This window comes from Bos taurus, chromosome 3, assembly GCF_002263795.3.
Source record: "Bos taurus isolate L1 Dominette 01449 registration number 42190680 breed Hereford chromosome 3, ARS-UCD2.0, whole genome shotgun sequence".
Lineage (NCBI taxonomy): Eukaryota > Metazoa > Chordata > Mammalia > Artiodactyla > Bovidae > Bos > Bos taurus.
Window position 1 is genome coordinate 8,338,265 of NC_037330.1, and position 14,976 is coordinate 8,353,240.

Genomic DNA, 14,976 nt, shown 5'->3' on the forward strand with positions numbered 1-14,976 from the left:
CACCAGAGAAAGCAGCTTTTATTGATGAGTTATCTCCAGAAACCAGAAAGACTATGTACCCACTTTTGGTCCCCCCCATCCCTCTAGACCTCGCAGTGCTCCACCTAGGGAAGGGATATAAATTGCCTCTTGGTTTTTCAAGGCCGTAGTCTTTCCTCTTCCTGTGTAGCCCAACTTAAGAAATTCAGCAGCAGTGCTGTTTTTTTCAGCAGTGTCTGCTGCAGCTACTTAGTAACAATTATGGGTGAAGAGGTATGAAGGGAAGCAGTTAGATGAGTAAGAAGAATGATGCACAGGAAAACAGGAACAGTAGCCTATCAAAGGTCCCTCTGTCCTGCCTCAGTGGCTTGATCCTTCATTGGCTGCATTTCTCTTTATGCTGAATCACTCCCTTCTGAATCAGATCGGGGATTTCCACTGCCAGCCATGGACCCAGCTGCAATACAAGGGAGACCCTGTGAGATTACTACCAGCCAGTCAATGCCTTGTATTCCAACAGAAGCTCCTTCCTAGAGATAGTCTGGGAGAACAGACCCAAAGGAAAACACTGTTATTCCAGGTTTACTCTCACTGTTCTTATATCGCTCAGGACCAAACCCCTTCCCCTCTTATACACCAGATACTCCAAACTTACCCCTAGAGCCATGAGATGAGCTAGTCCAAACTTAGGCACATTCCTGGCCCACAAAGGCTTAAAGTGATCAGTCAGGCATATTTTGCCACCCCTATGAGAGGAACAAGATCAGAAGGTGTTGACATGCAAGGTACACCACAAAGCAAAGCAGATTCTTGAGAGCACAGGAAGACTACTGGGGATCAGAACTGAGAACGAGGTCATCTAAGTGCTTTGCCCAGGCTTGGCAGAGGGAGATGTAGAATTTCTCTAGGCCGGCAGACTCTGGGGAAATTTCTGCCTTGGAGAGTTCTTCACCAAGGCCTTCTTTGACCTTTTCCCATCTCCTGTTAAGTCCTACCTGTACATCTTTGCTGTTTTTCCATCTAGTTCAGGTACTGCAATTTCTGGAGCAGTAGTGGGATATGTGATAGGAATCTGGAAGAATTACAAGGCTTTAATATGACAGAAGCAGAATAGAAAGGAACTAATCTAATCAGATATACACATTTCTTGGTTGAAATGAAAGGTGCTGCAAACTCCCCCAAGCAGCAGTTACATAGCAGGGTTCTGGACATGGAGATGAGTAATTAAAACCTGTGCTTGTTTCAAACGTCATTAAGATTTTCCCTCCCATTTAAAAAGTTTTCTTTGGTCCCTCCAAGAAAGGTTAGCTTGTTAACAATCACCTAATCCATCATCCTCAACTAACCTCCATTAACTACCACTCCATTATACTCACGTCAAACTCGATGTCAAACTCATATTTGAGGAGGTCATGGATGTACCAGCATTTTCCAAACCACCTACAACAGAAACCAAACCTCAGTCCAATTTTCCCATTGTTCTAATACTCATACGACATCTTTTTGGCTTAGGTGACCAGCCTGGGAGACCCATAGGTTGGGAATTGGGAACTCTGGAGTTGTGGGAGTGAAGACTAGAAGGGGGCAGGAAAGGCCTGAGAGTGGGTTCTGGGACACCGGAATGCTTAAGCTAGGTAAGATCCCCACCGCCACAACTCCCGAGAGGGTCTGCCTACCGAGTCCCTTCCTTGTTGGACTCCAGTCGGAACCAGTCATTGTCCGCATTCTTGTTGTTCTCCACATACTAAAAGCAGAAAATGAGGTTTTTGAGGGGGAAATTGGAGCCAAGGGCAGTACGCCTTCCCTCAAAAGAAGTGTGATTAGTATGTTTACCCAACTTAGTATGTTTACTCTCTTTACCCAACTTTTCTGACATAAGTTGAAGTCAAAGCCATATTGGTAAGTAGGGCACTTGTGCAGAAGAGAGAATAGAACGCTTGGGTTCTACTCAATTTAACAGGCACAAAAAACTTTATGATGTTGCCTGGCTTTTCTTCTCACTTCTGACAATCTCAGCGACAACTCATTTTATGGCATATTCCTTCCCAAGACTTCATTTTGTCCTGATTTTGACTAGCACTCATATGCTGATGACTTCTAAATCTTTATCTTTAAACTAGAGCTTTTCCCAGAGCTTCAAAGTCTACATCCAAATGTATATTGAAACTTCTACCTTCATTCCACAGGTGCAATTCAAACTTGGCAGTGCCAGTTTCCCCCTAGTCCTTCAGACTTGTTTCTTCACAGCACCAATCTCCATTGGCAGTATTAGCGTGCAGTCACCCACGCTAAAAATCTGGAAATCATCCTTAAGTCTCCTTCCCCTTTACAAACCAATCTTTTATGATATCCTGCTGATTTTACCTTCTGAATATTCTTCAAGTCTACCTCTCCTCTCTTTACCATAACTGCTGAATTTATATTATCACTTTTCTTTTGCCTGGATTAATGACAGCCTCCAAACTTCAGCCTTAGCCCTGCCAATTCTGTTTTCCTCTCTTCTGCCAGTGATTGATTTAAACCCAAATCTCATCATGTTAACATCCTCTGCTTAACATCCTTTAAAGGTATCCCAAGGCCTCCAAGATAGAATTCAAGTGCTCCAATCTATTTATTGTCTTATCTACCACTCCCTGACACACCCTGATGCTCTAACAACTCTGAACTACTTGTGTTTCTTCATATAGGTCATGTGTTTCTAGCTTCCATAACTTTGCTCATGCTGTTCCTTTTGCCTTGAATGTTCTTCTCTTATGCTCGTTTTTTATAAGGCTAACTTATGTTTACTCTTTCAGTCTCAGCTCAAGCATTGCCTCTTCTAAAAGCCTTCCCTGACCAAACCCAGGCTAGATTTAGGTATCTCACCTCCTGCTTCAAAACATCCTAGCAATTTCTCAGATTCCTTCTCCCTCTTTCTCCACCTTATGTATTATAATAATATGTTTCTGTCTATCGGTAGGCTCCACTTTATTCGGCTTTGGATACCCTTCCTAGGTACCAGATGTACATTATTTTTTAAATTTATTTTTTAGTGAATACATGCACCAGGAAACCTTTGAAACAGACAGAGACCACCGCAAGAAGTCAAATTTTTTCCACAGAACGGAGATTAGCTGAGAAAACGGTTCATTCCTAACTGAGCTGAGCTCCTCATCTCTCTGCAACTAATACCTACTTTAATTTTTCGCTCTAATATGTATTCCTACCTTAGGACAAGTGAAAGAGCGGAGGGACTCAGGCCCGGACTTAGGGCTCTAAGAAATCCTTAAGACCACCTCCCCTACATCCAGGAGAGCAATCACCTGGAGCCAGAAAGACACGTCATTTTCCTGGGCCGCGTATCCCTAAAATAACTGCTGCTTTCAGGAAGAAAATCTGGCCCCACTGTAGTTCCTAGCTTGAGTATCTTCTGCCTCCTGCCCACCGCGGCTCCTTAAGTCCCCCAGCCCCGAAGTCATCCAGTATCGTTGAATTTTTAAGTTAAACTTTAAAACCGGAAGTGGATTCCACACGGAGCCTATTCCGATGGACACCTGATTGCCCGCAAACCTTTTACGACACGGTTGACAGTAGAAGCACAACTAACCCGTATAAGAGACTGATATTCCTCCTTGAGTCTCTGCACCCACAACTCCCGATCTCGAGGTCCGGCGTTGGTCTTCAGCACCGGGATCTCAGACACGACACGCCGGGTGGCCTCGTCCGCCATCTTAGACCAGGGCACAAGAGAAATACGGAAGTGGTATTACCTGTAGTTTACATTCAGGGCGCCTCCATCTTTACTATGGGAAGATGGGGAATGGCTGCCTTAAAACTTCGCTGAATACGATCTTTATTTTCTAGTAACGAAGACAAATTTGTCACCGGATCACCTGCTTGTGGGCGCAACGAGGAGGAAAGAATGGAAACGGATGACTCTGTCCTGAATATGGCACCTATCATTTAACTGCAGATTGCTCAAAGGGTGACTTCCGCTCATGCTCAGAGACGTAATCTCAGAAAACCCTTCTGGACACTTGAAGAATTGTTAGAATTTCAGGCAGTTTTAGGCGCTCTTCTGGTTCCTGTCATCCTAAAATGCGCGAGTCACCTGTTTCAGCTTTGATTAAACTTCCTTAACTTCCTTGTAGTTAGGCTGAGGTAGCAGGGAGCCACTGTAGTCTTCCATTCAGTTCAGTTCATTTCTGTCGCTTAGTCGTGTCCGACTCTGCGACCCCATGGACGGGAGCATGCCAGGCCTCCCTGTCCATCACCAACTCCTGGAGCTTACTCAAACTCATGTCCATTAAGTTGATGATGCCATCCAACTATCTCATCCTCTGTTGTCCCCTTCTCCTCCCGCTTTCGATCATTCCCAGCATCAGGGTCTTTTCAATTGAGTCAGTTTTTCGCATCAGGTGGCCAAAGTATTGGAGTTTCAGCTTCAGCATCAGTCCTTCCAATGAATATTCAGGACTGATTTCCTTTAGGATGGACAGGTTTGATCTCTTTGCAGACCAAGGGATTCCCAAGAGTCCTCTCCAACACCACAATTCAAAAGCATCAAAAGTCATCCATTAGGAAGGTATTAAACTTCTGAAACTTATTGGAAACCATGGAGAATCAAAGTATATACAGTCTCAGGCCGAAAGAGTTAACACAATTGAATTAGAGAATTCTTAATAAATGCCAAAATTGTTGAAAGGCCGCTAGAAAACTTGCCTTCATCTAGCCTAGTCATTTTTGGGTATGAAATTAACAAATCTAGGAGGGAATCATGTCTCTTATCTCCAGTGCATGGCACACAGTAGGTACCCAGTAATCCTTTTTCAGAATTTTGTATCTTCCGGTTGGTTTTTAAACAGAAGCACATTATTTTTGGCCTTAACTTACATGTCTTGTTTGCAGCGTTAATCACTGCAACCTTTAGCTGTAATTTTGGATCAAATCCTATTAATCATGAAATTCTATAGTTTATCTACAAATTTAATTTCTTATGGCTGAAACCTCCAGTACAATGCTGAGAGCAGACACCCTTTTCTTGTTCTGATTTCAGGGAGGAAAGCACTGTCTTTCTTTTTTAAGTATGCTATTCTCTATAGGCTTCTCATGGGTGCCCTTTATCAGGTTAAGGAAGTTCCCTTCTCTTCCTAGTGCTGAAGGTTTTTATCATGAATGGGAGTGTTCCCCCCTCCCTGAATGCTTTTTCTTTATTCACTGAGATGATGATGTAATTTTTTTCTTTTATTAGCATGCAATATGTTTCTTTAAAATATTGGGTAAGGCTAAGGCAAAGCTTTGTAGTATCTCACTCGAGTTTTCTCTCCTAGAGAAATAAAGATTTATTCCATTTTGAGTGTGGGCTTTGTGGTGTGGTGGAAAGCAGAGATTTGGAATGAGGTGTGCAATTTGATTGTCATAAGAATTTGGAGGAGGAGGAGAAATAGGGAAATGTAGGTCAAATTGGGTGCACAGTGTTATAAAAAGAATACATTCTGAGGATTTAATGTACAGCTGGCTCAGCAGTAAATCCACCTGCAATGCAGGAGACTCAGGTTTAATCCCTGGGTCAGGAAGATCCCCTGGAGAAGGAAATAGCAACCCACTCCAGTATTCTTGCCTGGGAAATCCCATGGATAGAGGAGCCTGGTGGCTACAGTCCACAGGGTCACAAGAGTTGGACACAACTTAGTGACTAGACTGCCGCCACCACCACCACATGGTGACTATAGATGGGCTTTCTCTAGTTGTGGTGTGTGGGTGAGCAAGAGCTACTTTCTGTTGTGGTGCATGGGCTTCTCACTGTGGTGGCTTCTCTTGTGGAGCACAGGCTCTAGGTGCAGTGGCTTCAGAAATCGTAGTATGTGAGCTCAGTAGTTGTGGCACGTGGATTTTAGTTGCTCCATGGCATGTGGAATCTTCCCACACCAGGGATTGAACCCATGCATTGCAGGCAGATTCTTATCCACTGTACCACCAGGGAAGTCCAGTCTTAAACGTTCTTAACCACACATGTGTTGACTATGTGAAGTGATGGATATGGATATTGATTTTGGTAATCATTCATATATGTGCTCACACGTGCAGATGTATTCACCACATGTATATGATAGATACATGCAGATATCAAGCCACGATTTTAAAAATATATATTTGTCAATTATTCCTCAGTAAAGTAGGGGAGGGCCAGACTTTGACGAATTACTTTATCTCTGTGAGCTGCATGTCCTCACCTATGAAAGGATAGTAGTGTTTATAGGGCGATTTTAACTATATATATGAGCTTTTCATTTTTATTTTACTTATTTTTATTTATTTGTGCATTTATGGAGTTCTTACTACATTCAGGCATTGGAAATACAGTAGTGCATAAGGCAGGCAGAGTACTTGCCCTGAAGGAAATTGTCCTAAAACAGCTATAAAAAGGAATTGGACAGAAATGACTGGAAACTTCAATTCTGGGAAGTGTACTGACATCAGACCATGGTTTTGATGGATAGTACTGTTGGGTACATGAGGGTGCCCCTGAAAGTAGTTGAAAATCCCATTGTCAGTCATCATGGAGAAAAGTAGCCCTAGGGACAAAAGGAGAAATATTGTATTAGGGAAATAAACTTTGGACTAGGGGAGGAATTTAAGTTTTTCCTCATTCTGATTTTAAAGGGGTTAGTCTGGACTCTAATATTCTCAGAGAATATAGCTCAGAATGGTGAGGAGAGGGTACCACCATATAGAGGATCAGTATAGATAGCATATTCAAAAGCAGAGACATTACTTTGCCAACAAAGGTTTGTCTAGTCAAGGCTATGGTTTTTCCTGTGGTCATATATGGATGTGAGAGTTGGACTGTGAAGAAGGCTGAGCACCGAAGAATTGATGCTTTTGAACTGTGGTGTTGGAGAAGACTCTTGAGAGTCCCTTGGACTGCAAGGAGATCCAACCAGTCCATTCTGAAGGAAATCAGCCCTGGGATTTCTTTGGAAGGAATGATGCTAAAGCTGAAACTCCAGTACTTTGGCCACCTCATGCAAAGAGTTGACTCATTGGAAAAGACTCCGATGCTGGGAGGGATTGGGGACAGGAGGAGAAGGGGAGGACAGAGGATGAGATGGCTGGATGGCATCACTGACTCGATAGACATGAGTCATGGTGAACTCCTGGAGTTTGTGATGGACAGGGAGGCCTGGCGTGCTGCGATTCATGGGGTGGCAAAGAGTCGGACACGACTGAGCGACTGATCTGATCTAATCTGATCTGATAGATGGGTAACCAGTTCAGAAAACTTTTTTCCTTTTGTTATTGCCTTTAATTATTCTGGAGACTTCAGCAAAGAATTCTTATAACACTGAAGAGAACTTGGTGGAGAGAATGATTAAAAAAAAAAAAATTTATACAATGCTTACAATGTGCTAGGAACTGTCCTAAACATTAAAAAAAAAATTAGATCCTTTAGTTCTGGCAACAATCTTAATAGTTACTTCATTAGCTTCATTTACATTTGAAGAAACTGAAGTTGGGCTCAATGAAAGAAACCCCTATATCACACAGCCGCTAATGGTAGAATTGGCATTCAGTCCCAAGCACAGTTTGGCTCTAGAGATCACATCCACAACCAGCTTTCTACCGTTTCTGGGCCAATGTGAAATTAGTAGCAGTGATCTGAGGGGTCAGAGTTCGTATTAGAGGGCTATTCATCACCCTTAAAGGGCAGACAGTTATCAAAACACAAAGAGAGACTGCAGAAACAAACAGTAGAGCTGCAGAAACATAAATGGGACAACCAGCCCCCTCCCTGGAATGGGCTGAAGTGTGCACAGGACTCTGAGGTGTTAATGTCACCCCTAGAGATTATAGAACTATGGACTTTGAGTTCAAAGCAAGATCTTGGCAAGGGTTGGGGGTGTCAGAGGATTTGGTTAATAAAGATGAAAATACATATTCTTTGGGGAGGAGAAATTAATAAGTAGTCAATTACCATAAAATAAATCTCTATTCTGGACATGTACCAGTACAGTCCAAGTACATATGCCTGAGAGAATCAGGTAAGGCTGATAGTACTTGAACTGGATCCCTTAGGATGAGCATATTGAATATGCAGAAAAGGAGAGAACAGGGTAAATGTGACATTCTAGGCAGAAAGAAGAGCATTCTGGAAGTCAGGAAGTCATGAAGGAATAAAGTAGTATATTAAGGACAGCAGATATCCAGATCGTTGTTTATAAGAGAAGACGGAAGAAAGCGCCTAGCAGGACTTAATTATATGCAATATGCTATATAGAAACATTTATAAAATAAGCATAAAATCACAAAACAAAATTATACACAGATGGAGCTTCAAAATACTTACAAATACATGCACCTGCTCAAAATTCAAAAGGTAGAAAATGCTATAGAGTGCAACGTAAGCCTGTAATGTAATGTAATGTGAATGTGAGTCTCCCTCTAATCCCATTCCTTGGCTACTTAGTCCTCTTCCCCAGGGCTCTCCTCTCGAACTAGCTCTCTGTATATCCTTCCAGATATACTCTGTGCACTTACACATATACACACATATACCTTCTTTGAAAACTCTGTATATAAGTCATAGCATACTGTTCAAATTTCTGCTCTTTTTTCATTGAGTAAATATCTTGGAGGCTGTTCTATATTAATACATAATTAAACTACCTCATTCTTCCCACCCCGACTCTTTCTTCTTTTGTAGATGCATCCCACTGTATGAATCTACCATAATTTCTTCAGCAAGACCCTCAGGAGGTATACTTAAATTGTCTTTTGCTATTTATTACAAACAGTACTGCAGTTAATAGCTTTGTCTACTCATCACTTTGTACACATGTAATAAATACCTAGATATAGTACTGTTGCCTCAAAAGATTTGTGCTTTTTAAAATTTGTTAAATATTGCCTCTATAAAAGGCAATTTGTTAAAAATTGTCCTCTATAAAAATTAAACCAATTTGTATCACTACTAGCAATATATGAAATGACAAGTTTCCCCTCCTTAAAAAAAAAAAATCAGTGTTAACAACAGAGTTCTTTTTGCCAATTTCATGACTGAAGTAGAATCTCAAGACAATTTTAGAGTCTATTTCTCATTCTGAGTAAGGTTGAATATTTTTTTCATAGGTTTAGGATTCATTTGCATTTCATTTTCTATAAATTCTTATATGCTTTGCTCCTTTTAAATTGTCATTTGTTTTTTCTTACTGATTTTATGAGTTTTTAAAAAATATATATTAAAGAGATTAGTCATTTGTGATGAATTATAAATATTTTCCTCAGTTTGTCTTAGTTTTTGTTCATAGTATTTCTACCCATGTAGAAATTTTTTTTCCCCACAGTCTTTTTTTGCTTAAAATTTCTGGTATTGAGTCACCACAACAGTCTATATTACTTTTTAAAAATTATCCCATGTTTTCCTCTAGTACTGTTTCTCTTAAAATGAAAATGGCTTTGTTTGTTCTAGCTTATTTAAACAATACAGAAAAATAAATTCAAAATTCTACCCCATATTAAAAAAAAACCTGCTATCATTTTAAGTACACATCCTTCCAGACATCTCTATGCACACATTTTTCTTCGTTTGGTTTTAATTTACTGTTATATAGGTGCTTAAGATGGATGCAAAACTTTTGAACTTTCAGTTTTTCTTTTTTCCTAATATGTTCATTTAAGACTATACATTTCCCTATAAGCATAGCTTTAGTCACATCCACATTTTGTATGTAATATTTTTATTATCATTCAGTTCAAGTTATTTTCTAACTCCAACTGTGATTTTTTGGGGGGAGGTTACTTAGAAGTACTGTATTTCATAACTTCTAGTTACTTTTTTGTTACTGATCTGTATCTTAACTGCAAGTCAAGAAACATACTTTGTATCACTTCAGAACTTTGAAATTTGTTGAGATTTGCCTTATGGCAGTATAGGGTAGGGCTTCCCAGGTGACTCAATGGTGGTGAAGAATCCACGGGCCAATGCAGGAGCCCCAGGAGATGTGGGCTTCATCCCTGGGTTCAAAAGATCCCCTGGAAGAGAAAATGGCAACCCATTCCAGTATTCTGACTGGGATAATTCCATAGACAGAGGAGTTTTCCATGAGGTTGCAAAGAGTTGGATATGACTGAGCATACACTATATGGTCAATTTTCAAAATGTCCCAAGTGTGCTTGAAAAAAACCTGTAATTTGCAGTTCTGGAGTATAGTGGCTGTATATATATATTTATACTTGTTGAGTTAAATTTGCTACTCATGTTATTTAAGTTTTTATTGGTTCTGAAAGAGGTTTGCTCTATCAGTGAATAAGAGCAGTGTGTTAAATCTGTTATGATAGTGAATTTGTGTATTTTTTCCTTGTAGCTCTGTCACTCTATATATTTTCAAGTTAACTTCATACTTAAATGCAACTTTAAAACTTCCAGATATATTCAGATCAGATCAGATCAGTTGCTCAGTCGTGTCCGACTCTTTGCGACCCCATGAAACGCAGCACGCCAGGCCTCCCTGTCCATCACCAACTCCCAGAGTTCACTAAGACTCACGTTCATCAAGTCAGTGATGCCATCCAGCCATCTCATCCTCTGTCCTCCCCTTCTCCTCCTGCCCCCAATCCCTCCCAGCATCAGAGTCTTTTCCAATGAGTCAACTCTTCACGTGAGGTGGCCAAAGTACTGGAGTTTTAGCTTTAGCATCATTCCTTCCAAAGAAATCCCAGGGCTGATCTCCTTTAGAATGGACTGGTTGGATCTCCTTGCAGTCCAAGGTACTCTCAAGAGTCTTTTACAACACCACAGTTCAAAACCATCAATTCTTTGGCACTCAGCCTTCTTCATAGTCCAACTCTCACATCCATAAATGACCACAGGAAAAACCATAGCCTTGACTAGACGGACCTTTGTTGGCAAAGTAATGTCTCTGCTTTTGAATATGCTATCTAGGTTGGTCATAACTTTCCTTCCAAGGAGTAAGCGTCTTTTAATTTCATGGCTGCAGTCACCATCTGCAGTGATTTTGGAGCCCAGAAAAGTAAAGTCTGACACTGTTTCCACTGTTTCCCCATCTATTTCCCATGAAGTGAGGGGACCGGATGCCATGATCTTCGTTTTCTGAATGTTGAGCTTTAAGCCAACTTTTTCACTCTCCACTTTCACTTTCATCAAGAGGCTTTTTAGTTCCGCTTCACTTTCTGCCATAAGGGTGGTGTCATCTGCATATCTGAGTTTATTGATATTTCTCCCGGCAATCTTGATCCCAGCTTGTGTTTCTTCCAGTCCAGCGTTTCTCGTGATGTACTCTGCATATAAGTTAAATAAACAGGGTGACAATATACAGCCTTGACATACTCCTTTTCCTATTTGGAACCAGTCTGTTGTTCCATGTCCAGTTCTAACTGTTGCTTCCTGACCTGCATACAAATTTCTCAAGAGGCAGATCAGGTGGTCTGGTATTCCCATCTCTTTCAGAATTTTCCAGTTTATTGTGATCCACACAGTCAAAGGCTTTGGCATAGTCAATAAAGCAGAAATAGATGTTTTTCTGGAACTCTCTTGCTTTTTCCACGATCCAGCGGATGTTGGCAATTTGATCTCTGGTTCCTCTGCCTTTTCTGGAATGTCAGGTCCATGAATCAAGGCAAATTGGAAGTGGTCAAACAAGAGATGGCAAGAGTGAATGTCAACATTCTAGGAAGCAGCGAACTGAAATGGACTGGAATGGGTGAATTTAACTCAGATGACCATTATATCTACTACTGCGGGCAGGAATCCTTCAGAAGAAATGGAGTAGTCATCACGGTCAACAAAAGAGTCCGAAATGCAGTACTTGGATGCAATTTCAAAAACGACAGAATGACCTCCATTCATTTCCAAGGCAAACCATTCAATATCACAGTAATCCAAGTCTATGCCCCAACCAGTAACGTTGAAGAAGCTGAAGTTGAACGGTTGTATGAAGACCTACAAGACCTTTTAGAACTAACACCCAAAAAAGATGTCCTTTTCATTATAGGGGACTGGAATGCAAAAGTAGGAAGTCAAGAAACACCTGGGGTAACAGGCAAATTTGGCCTTGGAATACGGAATGAAGCAGGGCAAAGACTAATAGAGTTTTGCCAAGAAAATGCACTGGTCATAACAAACACCCTCTTCCAACAACACAAGAGAAGACTCTACATGGACATCACCAGATGGTCAACACCGTAATCAGATTGGTTATATTCTTTGCAGCCAAAGATGGAGAAGCTCTATACAGTCAGCAAAAACAAGACCAGGAGCTGACTGTGGCTCAGACCATGAACTCCTTATTGCCAAATTCAGACTTAAATTGAAGAAAGTAGGGAAAACCACTAGACCATTCAGGTATGACCTAAATCAAATCCCTTATGATTATACAGTGGAAGTGAGAAATAGATTTAAGGGCCTAGATCTGATAGATAGAGTGCCTGATGAGCTATGGAATGAGGTTCGTGACATTGTACAGGAGACAGGGGTCAAGACCATCCCCATGGAAAAGAAATGCAAAAAGCAAAATGGCTGTCTGGGGAGGCCTTACAAATAGCTGTGAAAAGAAGAGAAGCGAAAAGCAAAGGAGAAAAGGAAAGATATAAACATCTGAATGCAGAGTCCCAAAGAATAGCAAGAAGAGATAAGAAAGCCTTCTTCAGCAATCAATGCAAAGAAATAGAGGAAAACAACAAAATGGGAAAGACTAGGGATCTCTTCAATAAAATCAGAGATACCAAAGGAACATTTCATGCAAAGATGAGCTCGATAAAGGACAGAAATGGTATGGACCTAACAGAAGCAGAAGATATTAAGAAGAGATGGCAGGAATACAGAGAAGAAGTGTACAAAAAAGATCTTCACGACCCAGATAATCACGATGGTGTGATCACTGACCTAGAGCCAGACATCCTGGAATGTGAAGTCAAGTGGGCCTTAGAAAGCATCACTACGAGCAAAGCTAGTGGAGGTGATGGAATTCCAGTTGAGCTATTCCAAATCCTGAAAGATGATGCTGTGAAAGTGCTGCACTCAATATGCCAGCAAATTTGGAAAACTCAGCAGTGGCCACAGGACTGGAAAAGGTCAGTTTTCATTCCAATCCCAAAGAAAGGCAATGCCAAAGAATGCTCAAACTACCGCACAATTGCACTCATCTCACACGCTAGTAAAGTAATGCTCAAAATTCTCCAAGCCAGGCTTCAGCAATAGGTGAACCGTGAACTTCCTGATGTTCAAGCTGGTTTTAGAAAAGGCAGAGGAACCAGAGATCAAATTGCCAACATCCGCTGGATCGTGGAAAAAGCAAGAGAGTTCCAGAAAAACATCTATTTCTGCTTTATTGACTATGCCAAAGCCTTTGACTGTGTGGATCACAATAAACTGGAAAATTCTGAAAGAGATGGGAATACCAGACCACCTGATCTGCCTCTTGAGAAATTTGTATGCAGGTCAGGAAGCAACAGTTAGAACTGGACATGGAACAACAGACTGGTTCCAAATAGGAAAAGGAGTATGTCAAGGCTGTATATTGTCACCTTGTTTATTTAACTTATATGCAGAGTACATCACGAGAAACGCTGGACTGGAAGAAACACAAGCTGGGATCAAGATTGCCGGGAGAAATATCAATAAACTCAGATATGCAGATGACACCACCCTTATGGCAGAAAGTGAAGCGGAACTAAAAAGCCTCTTGATGAAAGTGAAAGTGGAGAGTGAAAAAGTTGGCTTAAAGCTCAACATTCAGAAAACGAAGATCATGGCATCCGGTCCCCTCACTTCATGGGAAATAGATGGGGAAACAGTGGAAACAGTGTCAGACTTTACTTTTCTGGGCTCCAAAATCACTGCAGATGGTGACTGCAGCCATGAAATTAAAAGACGCTTACTCCTTGGAAGGAAAGTTATGACCAACCTATATAGCATATTCAAAAGCAGAGACATTACTTTGCCAACAAAGGTTCATCTAGTCAAGGCTATGGTTTTTCCTGTGGTCATGTATGGATGTGGTCATGTATGGATGGACTGTGAAGAAGGCTGAGCGCTGAAGAATTGATGCTTTTGAACTGTGGTGTTGGAGAAGACTCTTGAGAGTCCCCTGGACTGCAAGGAGATCCAACCAGTCCATTCCATCCTGAAGGAGATCAGCCCTGGGATTTCTTTGGAAGGAATGATGCTAAAGCTGAAACTTCAGTACTTTGGCCACCTCATGCGAAGAGTTGACTCATTGGAAAAGACTCTGATGCTGGGAGGGATTGGGGGCAGGAGGAGAAGGGGACGACAGAGGATGAGATAGCCGGATGGCATCACTGACTCAATGGACGTGAGTCTCAGTGAACTCCGGGAGATGCTAATGGACAGGGAGGCCTGGAGTGCTGCAATTCATGGGGTCACAAAGAGTTGGACACGACTCAACGACTGATCTGATCTGATCTGCATTCTTCAGACCACCTTTGCGGAAAACAATTTCACTTACAAAATATTTCTGATTTCTAGAATACCATGCGTCCAGGCCCTGAACTCATTTAAAATGCTGAGAATCCTGTTATCATTTTAACTAATCATCAGTGAAATTATAACTAACAAAAAGAATTTTCCTAACTCATTTTACCTCATTTCTTCATGTTTTCTCCCAAGCTAGCTACTTATAAACATTTTTATATAGCCAAAATAATAATGTAATTATCAGTATTGCAGATGATAGCTTATTATATATATATAATCATGAAAATCAACTTTAAAATTACTACAAGTAATAGAATTTAGTAAACTGATTGGAAGAGGAACTATCATGCAGAAATAAATATCCTTTATATATAAACAATAAACAAAACATAATTTAAGAAAGACCCAATTGCAACAAATCAGATAAAATGCCTAGGAATAACCAAAAAGAATGAACAGGATCTGCATAAATGAAATTTTCTTTCCCCCACACTTCAAGGCTTGCAGGATCTTAGTTCCCCAACCAGGAGTTGAACCTGTGCCCTTGGCAGTGAAAGTGCAGAGTC

General features: G+C 40.9%; 1 protein-coding gene across 6 annotated transcripts in view; it reads right to left on the reverse strand.

Annotated features, from left to right (window-relative positions):
• Positions 1-14,976, reverse strand: part of UFC1 (ubiquitin-fold modifier conjugating enzyme 1) — a 25,709-nt gene continuing 10,733 nt past the window's right edge. For 4 of the 6 annotated variants that reach the window (XM_059884751.1, XM_005203530.5, XM_010802771.3 and 1 more), the window contains exons 2-7: positions 3,566-3,688; positions 1,656-1,723; positions 1,356-1,419; positions 975-1,051; positions 635-725; positions 1-436 (exon numbers count right to left, since the gene is read on the reverse strand). In XM_059884751.1, coding sequence (XP_059740734.1) covers positions 356-436; positions 635-725; positions 975-1,051; positions 1,356-1,419; positions 1,656-1,723; positions 3,566-3,688 — 504 coding nt within the window. In that variant the 3' untranslated portion in view covers positions 1-355. Of the gene's footprint in view, positions 437-634; positions 726-974; positions 1,052-1,355; positions 1,420-1,655; positions 1,724-3,565; positions 3,698-3,851; positions 3,952-14,976 lie in introns of those variants that run through there. The other 2 variants (XM_005203531.5, NM_001015663.1) reach the window with 2 other exon arrangements.